At 40.8% G+C, this 18,471-nt stretch overlaps 1 protein-coding gene across 10 annotated transcripts in view; it reads right to left on the reverse strand.

Annotated features, from left to right (window-relative positions):
- TENM4 (teneurin transmembrane protein 4) overlaps positions 1-18,471 on the reverse strand; it is a 606,655-nt gene that overhangs the window by 351,060 nt on the left and 237,124 nt on the right. For all 10 annotated transcript variants that reach the window (XM_054066504.1, XM_054066489.1, XM_054066498.1 and 7 more), the window contains one exon: positions 4,409-4,697. In XM_054066504.1, the coding sequence (XP_053922479.1) occupies positions 4,409-4,631 (223 nt within the window). In that variant the 5' untranslated portion in view covers positions 4,632-4,697. The remainder of the gene's footprint in view (positions 1-4,408; positions 4,698-18,471) is intronic.

Here is an 18,471-nt window from a genome sequence, read left to right on the forward strand (position 1 = left end):
TCATTGATAGGGCTTTAAACTAGATGTGAAGGGGGAGGGGAATGATATCACTCTTGCCTATGACAAGCGGTGGAAGGACACACGGTGTTTGGAGAGGTGGGGTGCTGGTATGGGCCTTGTACCTGCTGCCCAGGGACATGCTGGGGGTGCTGTGGCACAGTTGAAGTTCTGTGGAGATGAGTGGGAGGCTCCTGAAGTAGTAGCTGCCAGGAAGGAAACTTCCGCAAAACACCTTAAAGGAAATAAAGGGTATTCCACTAAGAAAGCGATGTGGCCAAGAGCCCAGCTGAAGCGCCTCTGTACAAACACACGAAGCTTGGGCAGCAAACAGGACGAGCTGGAAGCTACTGTGCTACTAGAAAGCTATGATCTAGTTGCCATCACTGAAACTTAGTGGGACGAATCCCATGGCTATGGGAGTGTGGCTATCGATGGCTACAGGCTGTTCAGAAGGGACAGACTGGGAAGGAGAGGTGGAGACATTGCCCTCTATATCAGGAAATGGATAGAATGTGAAGAGCTGTCTTTGAAGAGTAGCCATGAACAGGTTGAAGGCTTGTGTGTCAGAATAAAACGCCGAAGAACCAAAACGAATCTTGTGATTCGTGTATACTACAGGCCGTCGGATCAAGGAGAGACTACTGATGAAGCCTTCTTCCTCCAGCTACAGGAGGCTTCACATTTGCCAGATGTCATCCTACTGGGGGACTTCAACCATGCTGACATAGGCTGGAAAAGTAGCATGGCAAGCTGTAGGCAATCCTAGGGACTCCTGGATTGCATTGAAGATAATTTCTTAACCCAGCTAATAGAGACCCTCATCCGAGGGGATGCAATACTGGACCTGATGCTCATGAATACAAGTGAACTCATCAGTGATGTCAAGAATGGAGGTAGCCTGGGGTAGAGTGATCATGCACTGGTCGAGTTCAGCATCCTGAGGCATATAGGGCAAGAGAGGAATATAGTCAGGACCCTAAATTTCAGTAAAGCAGAATTCCAGCTCGTCGTCTCAGTCTCCAGATATAGGAAATAAGGCAGAGAAGGGAAGAGACTGGTGTGGCTGAATTGAGACCTGATGGTCAAATTGAAGAACAATAAGAAACTGCACAGGCAGCACAAGCAGGGACAGAGAACCTGGGAAGAATATAGGGGCAATGCCTGGTTGTGTAGGGATGAGATCAGGAAAGACAAGGCGCCATTGGAGCTGAACTTGGCAAGGGATGGATCTAGATATAGATAGACAGCGAGATTGAGTGCACCCTCAGCAAGCTTGCGGAAGACACCAAACTGAGTGGTGCAGTTACCACACCAGAAGGATGGGATGTCATACAAAGCGACCTCCACAAGCTGGAGAGTGGGCCTGTGTGAATCTCATGGGTTTCAGCAAAGGATGGGGGATGATGTGATTGAGAGCAGCTCTGCAGAGAAGGGCTTGGGGGTGCTAATTGATAAAAAACTTGACAAGAGCCAGCAATGTGCGCTCACAGCCTAGAAGGCCAACCGTATCCTGGGCTGCATCAGAAGAAGCTTGGCCAGCAGGTTAAGGGAGGTGATTCTGTCTCTCTATTCCTCTCTCATGAGACCCGACCTCGAGTACTGTGTCCAGTTCTGGAATCCTCAACATAATGATATAGAGCTGTTGGAACAGGTCCAGAGGAGGGCTACAAGGATGAGGAGGAGCTGGAACACCTCCCATGAGAGGACAGGCTGAGTTGGGGTTGTTAAGCCTGGAGAAGCGAAAGCTATGAGAAGAACTAGCGACCTTCTAGTACCTGAAGGGGGCCTACAGAAAAGGTGGGGAGGGATATTTTACAAAGGCAAGGAGTGATAGGACTAGGGGGAATGGTGATAAATTGGAGAGGGGCAGATTTAGACTAGACATAAGGAAGAATTTCTTCACCATGAGAGTAGTGAGGCACTGAAACAGGTTGCCCAGGGAAGTTGTCACTGCCCAGTCCCTGAAAGTGTTCAAGGCCAGGTTGGATGGGGCCTTGGGCAGCCTGATCTAGTGGAGGTGTACTTGCCCACAGCAGGGGGGTAGGAATTAGATGATCTTTAAGGTCTCTTCCAACTCAAACTATTTTCTGATTCTCTGTGGAGTACTAGAAAATGTCATCTTTTTGGTTTTGCTTACACGTTTCAGACACTGATGGCAAATTCCACCTTCCCCTTGAAACAAGTCACACAACATCATCAGACACATCAATGTACAGCGTGACTGATGCTCTCCAGTAACAACAGCTCATAAATAATGAAAAATGACTGCTACAATTAACTGAAAATCAAATTTATTTGCAATAAGCAGCAGGAGATGCATCGATTTTCATATTCTATGCTCACTGTTGCCTTTTAAGCTGGAAGAACTCAAGTCAATAAAAGGAAGATAATAAATATCTGAGACTTTTAAATTCAGATCTGGTCTATTTTTTTCTGTGCTGACTTGCACGTTTGCTGGCACTTTCACTCTAGCTAAAACCATTTAAATGCTGACTTGTTTATTTACTGAATTTATTTGGTCAATTTGAAATGTTCCCCTCCTCTGCTTTCCAAACCAATGCAGGAAAGAAATTCACTTTGCCTTGTTGATGTCAAGCAGGCTAATAAGGCTTGGTTTCAGTTGGCATGAGCCCAAGCAACACCACAAAGTGAGGTTCCTTCATGGCTTTGTGCCAGTAGAAAATGTGGCACAGAAAGTCCGGGGTTATTGTTAACACACTTCAAGCCAGTCTTGGGACTCTGAGGGTAAAATGACAGAAAGTTAGAGACTGAAAAACCTGTGAACGATATATTGGGAGTAGAAGTGGTGCCCTGATGTGGTTAATTTTCACTTCTTCTCAGTTAATTTCAGCCACTTAGACCAGTGGCTTTTACTGTTTTTCAGTACCCTACAAAATTTTCCTAGAGAAGTATGAGTTTGTGTGTAGCACATTTATACTCCCTGTCAATAGACTGGCTTTTCTTATTTATCTTTTGTGGGCTTCTTAGGAGAAGTCCATGGACCTGCATGGCCTCATAGAACCTCAGGTTGAAAACCACTGACCTGTACTAATTCACATCTACCCTGCATGGTGAATATATTGAAGTGAGCAAACTCAATGACCTAAAAGGTTTCCTCTTCTTTATAACTTTGTAGATTCCTTAGAGAGGATGAATTACTTCAGAATTGCTAAGAGGGAAACTCCTTTTATGTTTGCAAAGTATTACTTAGAACATCTATTGGCCCTTTTGTTTATTATTGCCTGTTACAGTTACCCTGAAATACAAACACCAAAGCCATGTGCACAAAGATACGTCTGCAAGTCATTTTACTTGTGCATGCCTTGAAGATGAGTCTTGCACCAAACCCACAACTGTGTGCCATTTGAAATGTGAAATTAAGCATCCCCCAAGTTAAATGTGTGCAGTTGTATGCATTCCCTGTAGGGAGTCAACTTCTCCAAACTGCAGAGGGTGCGCTTGGAGCAGCTTGGGTCAGCTATTTTATGTTTATTGTCTGGAATGCTGCCTACTCCATTTGACTCGCTTTGCCATTTTATGTTTTTCTTGATGGACTTCTAAAAATGATTTATGTGAAGCCCTGCTTGGTTTCTGAACTAAGTCACTTGTGTCTCTACAGAAAAACGAAGATGAGACTACAGCAGGGGCCAGAAATCTACCTAACATAGGCAACAGCAGTGGTAAAAATGTAACTGCACTGATTTCAGGCTAGCAATAAGAAGGAGAATATCTGGAATCTCTAGCAGGGCTGTGGGACCCATGCTTACCTTCGAACCTCCACGTCTTCATAGCTACTGTGACCCAGATTCACTAACTGGGTTACTGTTAGTCCTAAAAGCGGTTCTTTACCTCTCATCTAATATCAGAGCAGCTCCCCATCTCAAACCTACAGCCTGTAAGCCATGTACAATACCAAGGGTGGTTCAGCCCATCTGCAGCACAGCTGCCTCACTTCTTCCAGGTTTCTTGGGTTTTGCTGCAGCCCAGAGAGACAGTGTGGCCAGTGGAACTCTGCCCTGGTTGCCTTCTGCCTTTAGGACCCTTGTTGACTTCCTTCATGACAGACCAGGCACGTTACAGTAAAAATGGTCGTCTGAGCAGGCAGCAACTTTCCACACCACGTCAGTACTGTGCAGTATGTGCACAGGGGTGTCTGGTGTCATGGTGGGAAGTGGCAAATGACTGTCAGAGACAGAAAGACTAAGACATAGAAAACATGCCTTAGTAGATTCTAATGAACAGAAGGACATTAATTTGCACCCATCTCACATCCATGCAATACAATAAAGATGTCCTTGCTGCTATCATTCCCTGCTTTTGGCCTCAGCGTCCTTCAAAGCTACCCTCCCATCCAGTTCCAGCTCTCCACTCACACTGCTTGTAGCAGCATCTGCTGAAGTGTGCTCACCTGCTCGGCAGAATTCATCAGCCTCCTGGTGCACCATGTCTTTGACTCGATTGCCGTAGGTCAGCCTGGAGTCTTGATCATAAGCTTTCAGAGTCTCGCTGGAGCTGTAGGACTTCTGGGGTACCTTGCTGTCCTCACTCTCAGCTGAAGAACTGGTGTAGCGACGCTCAGTGTCACGGCGCCGAGTCAGAGATCGATACGGTTTCCTTTCTTTTACATCCATGGCACCCTTGTCTGAGTATTCAACATTAAAATAATGACGTCTGTGTGATGGTCAGATCAGAATAGCCTGGAAGAGAGAATAAAAGAAATAGGATTTATCTTCATACCTTCAGGCACCTGAAGGTTAATTTGCCTTCTTTATACATTCTTGCACTGAACGAAATAGAGATTACTCAATGGCCTGCAGGAAAACTCTCTTAGAACAACTACCTATGGAAAGTAAGTCACAATTATGTGTGAGTCATTTAACAATTGCCACAGCTAGCGGGACACACAGAGGCAGCAACTTGCATCTTTCTAAACTGGGCACGCACTTGGTGATTTCTAACTGATTGTGATTTTCTGTGTCTTCTTTCCATGTAAAAGTGATTCAGAAACCTCCAGGAGGCAAGCATTCGGTACATCAGTCACCTAATCTCTGGGAAATCAAGCCATGCTGAAGTGTCTCTACTTGGGCAGCCAGAGGATTTTGGAAAAATACTGTCCCACAGTTTTTGAAGGGTTTTGATAGATTGTGAGGTTAGAAGGAATGAACAATAGAATAAGAGGCAGTGTAAGAAGGCAAGTGGGAAAGGAGAGGGAGGACAGAAGAATGAAGGGATGAGATATGGATGGAAATCAGATAAAAATGTCTTCCTATTCAGAGGGCTCATCTTTACTTAGCTGGAAATACATTAGAACTTAACAAAATTGAGGAAATGAAAACAAATGATAGTGCTGTGCTTCATGTAACAGCATCGCCTGGGATTTACGCCTGTAGGAAACCCAATGTATGCATGTACTGGTATGCAAGCATACATACTTGCACACAAAGAAAATTGGTAACAGAAATAAAACATGTATTACAAGTGGTTTTGTCAAAATAATTAATAAACTCATTTTACTTTAAGCTTATTAAATGCAATGAAAGGCATGGGAAAAAAAGTCAATGACTTGCAGCAAGATGATAAAACATGTTTTTGAATACCTAAACTGGTTTATGAAGAAAAATACTGGTAGAACCCACAAACCAGACACTGAAATCTGTAATTACCGGCTGAGTTTCTCAAGAATCGAGTGTTCCTGACCACTAAAGATCAGAAGCTGAGTCTTTAAATGCCACACCAGGATATGGTTGTTTACTAGTGGTATTTAAAAACAGAATGGAAAAGGATCTGAAAAAAATTCTCAGTTCATGGTCTTTTTCATAGCAAATAGGTATGGAAATGGTTTTCTCTTTAACCTCGAAAATGAACTTTGCGATGACAGAATCCAATTCCAATGGCTTATACAGTTTCTGTGGCACTCTTCCTGGAAATCAAAACACTACTTTCAAAACCCCAAAACACTTAGTTCTCTTCCAATCTATTCCAGTGATGGCAGCAGACTTCCTATTTGTGCATACAAACCATTGAACATGAATGGAAGGTGGAGTGTGTGTCTTATAACTGTGCTTTACTTAAGACATCCACAGAGATCTGAGCAGAACTTTCATTTTAGGCATATGTTTAAACCCCTCGAATTCATTGAGTTAAATTAACTCATGCACTATGTAAGTTAAATACAGTGAATGCAAATGGGATTATGCACTGGCCAAAATTTACACACGTTAAACGTTTCGCAGATTAAGGGCCTGAGAGGCATAAAAAATGAAGGTCTGAATGTAGAAGCAATAGAGAAGGAAATAGTAGTATGTTAAGGACCAGTTTAACATCGTAATAGTGTGTAAGAGATCTACCAAAGATTGGTAGCTATTTTGCTGTATTGAATCAAACATATTGGTTATTTCACTCTAGAGAAAGGTAAAAGGAATAGAGCATCTGATTGCTTTTCATTACACTGTCTTCCTCCCTTAAAAAAGTCAAAGCTTTTTTCAGCTAGAAAGATTGTCACTTTATTTTTTTTTTCTCCAATTGTTATTGAATTGTTTTGTCTCCTTTACACCACCTCTGCTTGTGAGAAATCCTCAAAAGGAACAAGTTTGTTATACCTTTTAATAAAACACCTTAAAACAGACTCCTTCACAAAGAGCTGTTATAACGAACACTGAATTTGTGGTTTATTGCCATGGGCGATGGAGATAGCAAAACGTGAGCAAGAAGCAGTTGCTATATTCTATAAGAAAGAAATGAGGTGGCTTCTGTCTGCTTATGAGCATTGCAGCAACTCCTACCAAAGGCCAGTCATTTAAAAAACCTCTAGCGTGAGAGGCACACATGCCAAGAAAATCTTTCTGCACAGTTAGAGCCACAGGTACAACCAGGATCTGTAATTACTATTAGTAACCTTGCAGCTTAGGAAATGGGCAAAAAAAGAAAAAAAATCAGGAAATTGACTGAATTCCCAAAAGATGAAGGTTTTTCTTTTTGTAAAGAAAGGTACTGAAAAACTGAAATTCTTCCTACAGTTCATCAAAAATGGCCCTGTAAATTTGCACCATTCACATACACATTCCTCTGTAAGAGTACTTCAATTCCCAATTCATTCATGCCTTTATAAATTTAACTCTCCTCAGCCTTTTCTTTCTCTCTCTCTTGTTGCTTCTAAGAAGACATTTTTCAGCTAGAAAGGTCACCCTCAAAACACATAATGAAGATTATTTTTGTTGCATTTAACTCACTTAAGTAAGTTTCCAGCACCTCTTCATGGACATGCAGTTCTTGTCATCTGATTTTTATGGTCCACTTCCCAGGTGGCTGAGATACCTTGCCTTCAATGGAGTTGTGTTGTCAGGGAACTTGCCTCATAGTGTTTCTGTGATAGATTATCATTATTTTTTATCTGCTACTTCTTGTATCTTGATTTCAGGTTGCCCAGGGAAGTTGTGGATGCCCCATCCCTGGATGTGTTCAAGGCCAGGTTGGATGGGGCCTTGGGCAGCCTGCCCTAGCGGGACGTGTCCCTGCCCGTGGCAGGAGGGTTGGAACTAGATGATCTTTAAGGTATCTATCTCCCAACCCAAACTATTCTATGATTCTATGGTTTCGTTTCTGCTACAATTTCATCCCCACCAACACCTCACATTTTACCTGACTACTTTGGTGCGCGATGAATATAAAGAATCACGCTTGTCTCAGTTACATACTCAACCACTGGGTTTTTTCTGTCTCTAGTTCATGATTGCTCCTCATAATTTTAAAAGCTTCTATGAACTTGCTAGACCTGATATAAAAATCCTAGGCTTATAATATCATCCCTTCCGTTCCTTCACTCCTTTTCCATCCATAAAAGCACAAAAGCCTTCTGCTCTGAACCATTTCTGTTTGGAGAGGACTTTCTTGTCCTATGATGCAGCATTCCTGGCTCAGTTTGATTCCTTCACCATACTGCTGTCTGCATAAAATATCAAATTTCACCTTCTTTTTTTCTCCAGGCAAACTAATGACAATAGCCATGTTTATTTTTGTCAGCTCTCTGAGTGTACAATCCCAGCTGGACCACAAGCTGGTTTGGAGTACAATTCACAACAAAAGCATCCTTCTGGCTTTACTTTCTCAGCTCAGAAAATTCCCACTGACCTCAGAAAGAGTTTGCCACATGCTAGCTAAATCCAGTAAAATCAGACTCCTTGACATAGTTATTTATTTCAAAGGTCTGGGACTCTTCTTGCATCCCTGCATATACGTCAAGAAGCGGAACAAAAGAAAAAATCAAATTTCTAGTTCTGGTGCAGTAGTGCAGTAAACACAATGCTTATTTGCAGCTTTTTTAGTTTACTTTTGGTTTGGTTGGCTCCCAAATAATCCTTTTTATTATGTTTTATCCTTTATATCTATCTTCCTCATTCTCGGTTCTGTTGCTTTTTGTTGCTCTTTGGAGCTTTGATTAACCACACCGGCTTTGTGCTGCAGAATTGCACTCAATGAATGGCAAGGAGAATGATTTATTTTCTGAGTCACTGCTCAAAAGACAAACTTCCATCAATCAAAAACCAGACAGGAGAGTGTGACACCACAAAGTGATATGCTAGGAGGCGTTTACAGCAAAAGGGACAGGTGGTCTTTGATAGCTGACTTACATTGCAGGTCACTAATCACAGAGATTAGCAGCAAGGTGATAGACAGCGCCTGTTCTGGAAGGCAGCGTGTCATATCATCCAATTTTCTGTCAAAATGTGAAGGTTTAAATGGTAGAGATAGCTTTATGTGTTTCCTATATAGTTACAGCTAAGGGATGATGAGAAAGCTGGGAGGGTGAAATATCTTGTTGCCACAAAAATGTGAGCATGAATCCTGGTGGGTTGATTCTGTTCAGCTTTGTGCTGGTGGAAGCAAAGTGACTTCCCATAGTCATTTGTTTTCCTGTACAAAATTGCCTATGCAAAAATGGCCTCATCTTACTTTGCAAGGCCTGTTTTTTGTCTTCTTAAAGTATATCTTCTCATTTCACTGCTTAGGGCACTTTTTCCCTATTTTTTTTATTGCTGCTGCCCTTTGTAAAATGTGCACAGCCACAGATTACCGAGCAGCAAGCTGGATTTTATTTTCTGTCCTTTGGGTTCCACAAATCGAATAGTTTGCTGAAATCTAATGCTGATAAGTAGTGAGCAAGAATCCTTTTCTTCATTTTATAGAGGAAGAGATGAGGCATGGGAAGTTAAAGTGACTTGCTTAAGGTGGTACAAGAAGAAAGCAACAGAACTGAGAGGAGAGTTGAAATCTCCCAGGCAGAGTCAGGTATTATGCCCTGATTTTTTGAGAATCATCACATAAACACAGCAAAATACTTAATTTAAAAAGTCTTGGCCAAGTCACATCTGAAATCTCTGCATGAGAAGAGTACTATGAACCTCAATTATTATCAACAAGATGCTTTTTCACGTTTGGATACTATCTTTCGGTCAGAAAGACTGTGGATCATGTACAATTGCAGTTGTATCTGACCAGGGAAATCCCATGGTCAATGATGAAAACCCCAGTCAGAGTCAAAAGAGAGAGAGTTTTTCACATATTGTACATTAATTTGCTCCAAAACACCAACAGATATTTTGATCAGACCAGTAATGTTATTTGGGAAGGTAGATCCAACACAAGATCCTAACCTGCAACCAAACATGTAGTGAATTCAGGTGTTTAAACGACTTTGTGGCTGTGGTTATTAATGTCCTACACCAGGTTAAGTCACCAACTGACACTTAGCATCTTATTTGAAACAGTGCAGTCCACTGTGACGGTCCCACCACACTTCCAGGAAGATACAAATAGTTGATCTGAAGCTCCAAAGCTCCATTTTCTGGTCTTAAGGCACAGAATGTTGAACCTTGGAAATCTCATTTTGTCTTTTCCATTTATACATAAAAATCTGCTACATTGCCTGCCATTCCACATCTGGTCTAAAGCACCAAGCCAACATAAAGTAGTGTTGAATATTCTAATGTATTCAGCATGTACCTAGAGGTGATTCAAATCAAATTTGTATTGCCAGATGATCAGAGGCTGCAATTATCTGATCTTAGCAAATACACAACCATGGCTTAAACAGTGTGATGCTATTTATGAGGTTTCTGGGAGATTCTTCTATAACATGAAAGACTCCTGTGTTTTTTATTAAACTGTAAGCTTCAGATTTATAATCCCAGGAGGTCTTTGTAGGAAATAAATTAAGCTGTAGGTATAACATCCTCTCACATTTTTGGCAAAGGCTTTGGAAAGAAGTAGGCACAAGAGAGAAGAATGAAGAGTTGAGTTAACGCTGCTTGGCTTCTACCCAGTGCTCAAAGAAAGTAACAGAAACTCCCTTTTCTGGTCTCAACTACTAATCCTTTCTTCTACTAGTAAGAGACTTGTTAAACAATTGGTAATGTCCTGTCTAAAAGATGTGGTGTGTGACCTTTTTGTGAATAAATCTAAAACTGCAATGAGCTGGAGGCCCAGAAAAGCCTGAAACAGTAGTTGAGATTTGAAGTATGGTGGGAAAGCATGAAGGGGGCTGGAATGTGATTATCTCAATTGTTTCCGATTTGCAAATCTTCCCTCATGGGGTGCAGCCTTTAGCCTGTGTTAGGGGAAGATTTTGGGGCCAGAAGTTAAAAAAGCTTTCAAATAGTTTTTGACTAGCATAAGCAGTTTGCAGCTGCAGTCATCAGAACCCTGCAATGGCATTCCCCAAAATGGAAATTACATTAGAAACTATCTTGGCTTTATATTGGAAAAGTATTTATTAGTCTATTTAGCCATTCTTGGATGAGGTGAGTTTTTGACAGAACCTCAAAGTAATAGATAACATATAAAGGTATTTAAATACTAAATGCCAGAAGAGCCAGTCTAACAATGTAGACAGATTTAGGTTCAGTTTGAAAATTTTTCCTAAGTCAGACTCAAGGTTTTGGTGTGTGACAAGCAAGACAGCCACAAACTCTGTGAAACCAGCCTTTGTATCAGTGAGACCCAGAGTGAGAAGGAGCTAGTGATATCAAATACAGGTAGTCACTCAAAGAATCCAACCAAAGCATTCCCAGTTTTCCTCTGTCACCCACCATCTGCCAATTTGGGCTCTTACCTGGGATACAGGAGACCAAGATTTAAGTCCTTAATCTGAATCAAACAGTACAAGGTCTTGGATGTGTCTCAAACATCCTAGGTGAATCATAGAATCACCAGGTTGGAAAGGACCCACTGGATCATCGAGTCCAACCATTCCTAACACTCCCTTAAACCATGTCCCTAAGCACTTCATCCACCTGTTCCTTAAACACCTCCAGGGAAGGCGACTCGACCACCTCCTTGGGCAGCCTGTTCCAGTGCCTGATGACAGCCCTAGGTTTCCTCAGTCTGCTTGGTGGAGTCTTTTTTCTCCAAAAAGGAAAACAGAGTATATTTTGTCTTCTGAAAAACAACAAAATATATTTGATAATCTCTGGTCATCTCCTACACAATAAGAAAAGACTGGTACAAGACTCATTCATAGTGGTAAAGAAACTTCTTCTCTTGGGTAAGATCTTGAACTAGCAACCTTGGTAAGGCATCAGAGGCCAGCTGAACTCTCTTTTACACAGCAAAACTTGTTACAGGTTTCTGTTTAAGTAGATGACTACGCTTAACAACTGCATGCCTGTTGTGTATCATGCAGTTGTGTCTAACAACAGACCATCCTGTAAAGACCTCCTGAAATCTTGCACAGGAGAATGATTGTACTGGGTCACACCAAAGAGCCATCAAGGCCTGTAACCTCTTTCCCTGTAGAGGGTACCTGGAAGAGCAGAAGTGGTTGGGAAGAGTGATTTAATGAATAAAGGTTTGTCCTTCCCCTCAAAACAGTTCCAGAAGACTGGGGTTCAGTAAATTTCTTAGCAGGACCACTGGATTTGTCAGTCCTTCACGGACCTGTTCTCCGAGAGTTTGTCTAATCTCATTTGACATTTAAATACTTTTGATCTTTGCAGCATCCTGTGAGTAGTCCCACAATGTGATTATGTGTTGTGTGAAAAAGCACTTATCTCCTTTAAACTCACTGCCTGGCGTGTACAGATCTTGTCTCTTCCATGGAGATATTGATGAGCTCACAGCCCTTTCCATAAGAACAAGACTTGGAACTCATACTCACTCTCAGACCTACCTTATTTGTCACTATTACGCATTATTCCTACTCTCACAGACGGGAAGTGACTGAAGGATGAAACTGTTTTATGAAAGAAGGCATGTCTGCCTTTTCTCCCTGCAATCACCCCTGCAGGCTCTAATCCTGCTTCTAAAAACATTGACACTATCAGGAGTGGCTGTGTTTGCTGCAGGAAAAACTAAGAAAGATAAAGTATAAAGCATAAACCTTGTCATGTATCTGTATCATTTTGTGAAAGCGTTATGTTGGCACATCATATGTGAAACAGAGTTCAGAGCACATTTCCTGTTCTATACCCTTCGGATGCAGCCCAGTGTCCACACAGTGACAGCTTGAATTGAATGAGAGATGTAGGACTTGCAATATCTGATTTTGATTGTGGGCTGTTTATTGTGGTGGTGGGGGTTTGGAATTTTTTTTTTTTATGAGTTTTTTTCTTGACTCTGCTGCGAAAATAGAATTATAGCTTAAACTTGCATTTGCTTTCACTGCTGCAATTGGGTGGTCAGGGACATCATGGGCTCAATTGAATTTGGAGGAATATACTCAAAGGCATGCTCAAAAAGCATCACTAAAACTAGATAAATGTTCTACCACTCTATTTATTAACACTATTTATATAGACACTCTGCAGAACAATATGACAGAAAACTTTCTGCAGATGAAAGAAACTCTCACCTCAACATACAGGGCAAACAACATAGGGAAAAGTGAATGTTACTGTCCCTCTTCTACAGGCAAATGCAATTATCTTGTCCAGGTCACGAGATTCAAGGACTTAACAGCCAAAACTCCTGCAAGATTAGTCACAAGGCCAACCTGTCCTTGTCTTACTACAGTACCATGTATACAATTGTCCATGCTCTTGTTGCAGATGCTGTGGTAGTGGAAAATCTGTCCTTGCTTTCATTCAACAGGGAAGGAAGCAAGACTGTTTTCTAGTTCTGATAAAATCCCCCAAAGAGTCAGACTTCAAACTAAGTTTATTAAAATATGAATTATCTGTAAAAGACTGCAAAGGCCCATGAATTGATTTCTGATTTTCTATGGAGTTACTTTAGGACTTCTCTGTGAGATAATCAGAGTGCATTGAGAGATGCTAGGAATTGATTAATCAGTATAACCCCTACTGTGTCCAAAACTTAACTTCCAATTACACATCAGCTTAGGCAGTAGGCAATGTATTTTTCTTAAGTAAAATGCCTATGGGGGAAAAATAGCAAATTAGAAATAGAAAATAATTGCTATTTGTTTTTTTTTTTCCCTAAACGAAAGGGTCCCTCATTGGAATACTACGGAAAGGTATCTAAGAAGAGGGATTAAGCAGACACAATCCCTTACAAAGAGAACTCTATCTGACATTGTCATTCCCACAAATCACTGCTTGACACTGACTACACTCTGGAAAGAGGACTTACACCTGGTTGCAGCTCAGTGCTGAAAAGTGCAGGGTATGAACCTCCAAAACAGAATGTGATGCATTCTTCCAGACATACAAATGCTGCGGGACTGCAAGATGCTGTAAAGAGGAGTCTTAATAAGGTAATACTAAGTGATATTGTAGCTCAGATGAAAATATAAAACAATGCATTTATATTAGACTTGCAAAATTCTGCTTTCTAACTTGCCCAAATATATCAGAATAATAGCAGGGTTTATTTTTATTTACTTCTTTCTTTTTTACAACTGTGGTGAAAACTCAGAAGGTAAAATTTAGATTCTGATTTTATTCTTCCATTGGAAATCTACATGTTGGGGTCTCACCTAACTTTTAGTATCAATCCTGCAAAAGGCTGCAGCCAAACTAGTCACACGTGATTCCTTCTACAGTCAGTGAAGGAAAAAAGCAATCTCTAGGGCAAGATTCATTAAAAAAATATTTTAAACATCTATTACAGACACAGATAAATTATCCCCTGGAATTGACTCTTTCCCTTTATTGACTCCAAGGGGACCGTAGGCTGACTCATTCAGGAGTCTAATTTTCATCAGATTAACCACACTGTAGATGTCTTATCATAAAACCATAGAATCATTTTGTTCGTATTGTTGCATGATTGTGATTTCTTAATTATTTAGATACTCAAGGAGGTACATTTGCATATCTTCCATGGTACAGGCAGAACAGACAGACAGAAGGGATGTGATCTGAACAAGGTCTCCCACGAAGTCAGTGGCAGAAACTGCATAAACCCCAGCTCCTATTTGCACTTCAGAAGCCTGTTTGCTGGAGTTCTTGGTTCTGTGCCAGTATTCATGAAAGACAAATATTTTTCACATGTATCAGTAGACAAAATTCTAGGCAAGAGATTAAGTGATTTATCCAAGTCCAAACTGGAAACAAGATTGGGGTTATTTGCACTAAAATCACTAATTTACTGCCTAAGTAATAGGTTGTTCATTAGCCAAATGAAAACATGTCTTATATACGACTTTCTGTGGCAAAACTGAATGACTTGTTAAGTCATTTTTATAATGAAGAGCAAGTTTTTGTACCATTGAGCAAAATGAGTAGAAAGACTTACTGGTCTTCTGAAGGAGAGCTTTCATATCATGCTCGGGAATCCAATTTGAAGAATATTCATTAAAGAAGACATTGTGGAAAGGGGGGAAGACAACTGCCTCCCTTCCCACTGGGGAAGGGAGAAGGCAACTGAAGATGTAAATGACTCTTCTTAGCCATTCCTTTAATGACTAGTTAGACCAAAGATTAGAAGTAATTGAACTAGCTCTCAGTCAACAAAAGATGCAAATAGATTGTAAAGCAGAGTAGGATTACATTAATTTACACTATACCAAGAGTAATTAGTTAATGTTTGTGCAGTGCTTAGAAAGCAGAAAGTGTTATATAAATGTTAATTATTACTATTTGTTCCAAATAGATGCAGCAAACACAGTCTTTTATATGTCTTATGAGGTAAAAGACAAAAAAGACAAAACTCTACTATTTAACTGAGACATAGCAGAGTGCATTCTGGAAAACATGGAGTCCTATTCAGTATCTATCTCTGAATCATGAAGTTTTCAGCTGAAGTCATAAGGTGACTTTCTGGTTTTGGAAAGTTTGACTTCTGGAAAATGAAATGAAAAACGCCAAAACCAAAAAAACCCACCAAAATCTCTGACGCTAGATGCTTATCAAGAGGCCACTATCCCAGCAGTGTACTGTGTGCATTTCTCACTCTGCACAAGGTTAAAAGTCAAGAGAATTTAAGAGATCAAGGTTTAAGTAGCAAGTAAACGATCTTCATTTTGGACCACGCAATCATTCCTGAGATGGAGAGATAGTTATGTCTATTGCTAAGAAGTGAGAGTCTGGGAAACAGCACTGATTTCTCTTATGCCTAGTTATAGCACTAATTTATTGCGTGATCCTGGACAAGGCATTTAACCTTTGGGGCCTATTTTATGAAAAACAGATATAAGCATTCTTAGCTATTTCACAGCCAACTAAACAGTCTTGTTTGATGCTTTTAAACATGTAAATTCAATAAATAATCTATAAGACACATGTCACTATTAAGAAGATGACCGAGACAGTCTAGGAGTCAAGAAACTTATTAGGTGAGACCATACAGTTTCAGGAAGGATTCTGGGCCATGACATGCTAATGACTTGCTAAGATTATTAGGCTTGTTGGAATCATGGACATAAAAGAACCCTGAAGTAAAACGCTTATCTGCTGTTTTGCAATAAATTATTGACCCAATTTCCTTCCTACCTTGGCAGACTCTTGCAGAGAAGAATGATAAATAGCAGAGGTCCAAACACTTAGTATGTTTTACAAATCATAAAGGATAATTCAATTTTAAAAATAATTTATACAAAAGAAATATTTTGCCAGGATATGACCTAATAAAATCCTATATTTAGTAGTCATGATTTTCAAAGCAGTATACAAATGTTTATTTATTAGCTAACTATTGTGAGTAGAGAAGGAAGTGGTACAGATTGAGATAGAGAAGAGAGCCACATCCTCAGTCATAAGCTCCTGAAGCCAAATGTCTCATTGTACATATCATTGCCCAAGTGAAGCTGGATCAATGCTTACATCTGTTGGACGCAGAAATCCACAGGAAATCCAATTGCTGATAATCCTCTAAACATAAGCTTGTTTTTAACAAGGTTCAGGATCCTGGGTTTGAAAATGTCGATCTTGGTGGAGGAATGGTTCCACATTTCAACATTTTTGATGACAAACCTGGCTTCAGATGTTCCCTCCTGCAAGGGCTCTGCCACCCTGCTGCTTGCTGCCTCTCTGGGGATACTGATGCAGCTGTTTGTAAAACCACGCCATAAGCAGAAGCAGATCAGGGAAATGGTCTGGAAATAAAAAGAAAAAGAGCCCTTATCTGCCAAACCCTTATCTTTTTTATTTTTTTTAACCTATCTCAACTTGATAATCGAGCTAGATTAATATCAGTCTGGTTTTTATAGTGTGGTTTCAGAACTAGATGAACTGGCTCAGGCAACAGAGCAATACACTGGGGTGGGATGGAAAACAGATTGGGAAAATCTCTTCCACCAGCTAAACTGGAAGATGGAACGATATCCTTTTTTGGTCATGGCATCTAATCTCATCTAATAATCTGTATTTCTAGTCTGTTTTCAAGCAGTAGAACAGAGGATTTCTAACAGACCCTCTGACACATCTTTTCTAGCTTTAGGCCCTACCACCTATGCTCAGATGTAAATTTTACAACTGAGAGATAATATCACTGTTCCTGCCAAGAGAGCTGCTGCTGCTTCATGGGAGCTGTTTTACTGAAACCTCTCTGCTTCATGTCTACACTTCATCCATATCTTCTTGCTTAAATACCAAAGTTTCTCTGTCTTTAATTGCAATTTCTGTTAAAACTTTATGCTCTCTGCAATGTCTTTACAACACTTTTTTCAAGAAAAGTTGAAAACTGTTGAAAGTGAAGCAGACAAATGCAGTCAGAATTTTCTTAGTCCTTTTCATCCCTTTAACTTCAGCAATGATCCTATATAGGATAAATGAATGTTAGAGAAAAACCTTCCTCACTGACTTGGAACCTTTTGTTTTATAAATCACGCTATGTGTAAGCTATATTTTAAGAAAAAAAAAAGAAAAAGAACTTTTTCCCCCACTGTATTTCTGACCAGTGAAGAGTGAATTTGTTGTGTCTTGTCCTCACTGGTATTGGGTTTTACTGCAGGAAAGGCTTCTGTGAACCGCACGTCTGATCCAAAGCCCATTACATTACATCGAAGTATTTTCCGTTAATTTTGCTCTGGGAGTAAAATGGCACCTTATAAGCTCAGCTCCCAGTACGAATCCTTTTTAATGCCACATACATAGTACAGACAGCACTGCAGGCTGGAGGCTGGCAGATGTTACACCCATTTGCAAGAAGGGTCAGAGGGAGGATCTGGAAAAGTAAAGGCCTGTCAGTCTGTCCTCAGTGCCAGGGAAGAACATGGAACAGGTCAACTTGAGTGCTATCACGCAGCACATGCAAAACAACTGGGTGATCAGGCCTGGTCAGCATGGGTTTATGAAAGGCAGGTCCTGCCAAACTAACCTGATCTCCTCCTATGACAAGGTAACCTGCTTAATGGATGAGGGAAAGGCTGTGGATGTGGTGTACTTGGACTTCAGTAAAGCCTTTGACGTTGTTTCTCACAATATTCTGCTTGAGAAACTGTCTTCTGCTGGCCTGGATGGGCATACCTTCTGCTGGGTAAAAAACTGTCTGAATGGCCAGGCCCAAAGGGTCATGGTAAATTGAGCTAAATCCAGTTGGAGGCCGGTCACAAGTGGTGTCCCCCAGGGCTCAGTGCTGGGTCCAGTCCTGTTCAATATCTTTATCAATGACCTGGATGAGGGGATTGAATGCACCCTTAGTAAATTTGCAGAGGGAAGTAAGTAAGTAAGGAGGAAATGTCAATCTGCTTGAGGCTCTGCAACTGAACATGACCGAACACGAGCCAGCACCATGCCCAGGTGGCCAAGAAGGCCAACAGCATCTCGGCTTGTATCAGAAAGTAGGACCAGCAGGACCAGCAAAGTGATTCTGCCCCTGTACTCAGCATTGGTGAGGATGCACCTCAAATACTGTGCTCAGTTTTGAACACCTCACTACAAGAAAGACATTGAGGTCTGAGGAGATCTTAATAGTGACCTTCCCGTACCTGAAGGAGGCCTATAGGAAAGCTGGAGAGGGGCTATTCATAAAGGCTTGTGGTGATAGGACAAAGGGGAACAGATATAAACTCGAGAGAGACAGATTTAGACTAGATATCAGGAAGAATTTCTTCATGATAAGAGAGATGAGACACTG

This window comes from Cuculus canorus, chromosome 1 (genome assembly GCF_017976375.1).
Source record: "Cuculus canorus isolate bCucCan1 chromosome 1, bCucCan1.pri, whole genome shotgun sequence".
Classification (NCBI taxonomy): Eukaryota; Metazoa; Chordata; class Aves; order Cuculiformes; family Cuculidae; genus Cuculus; species Cuculus canorus.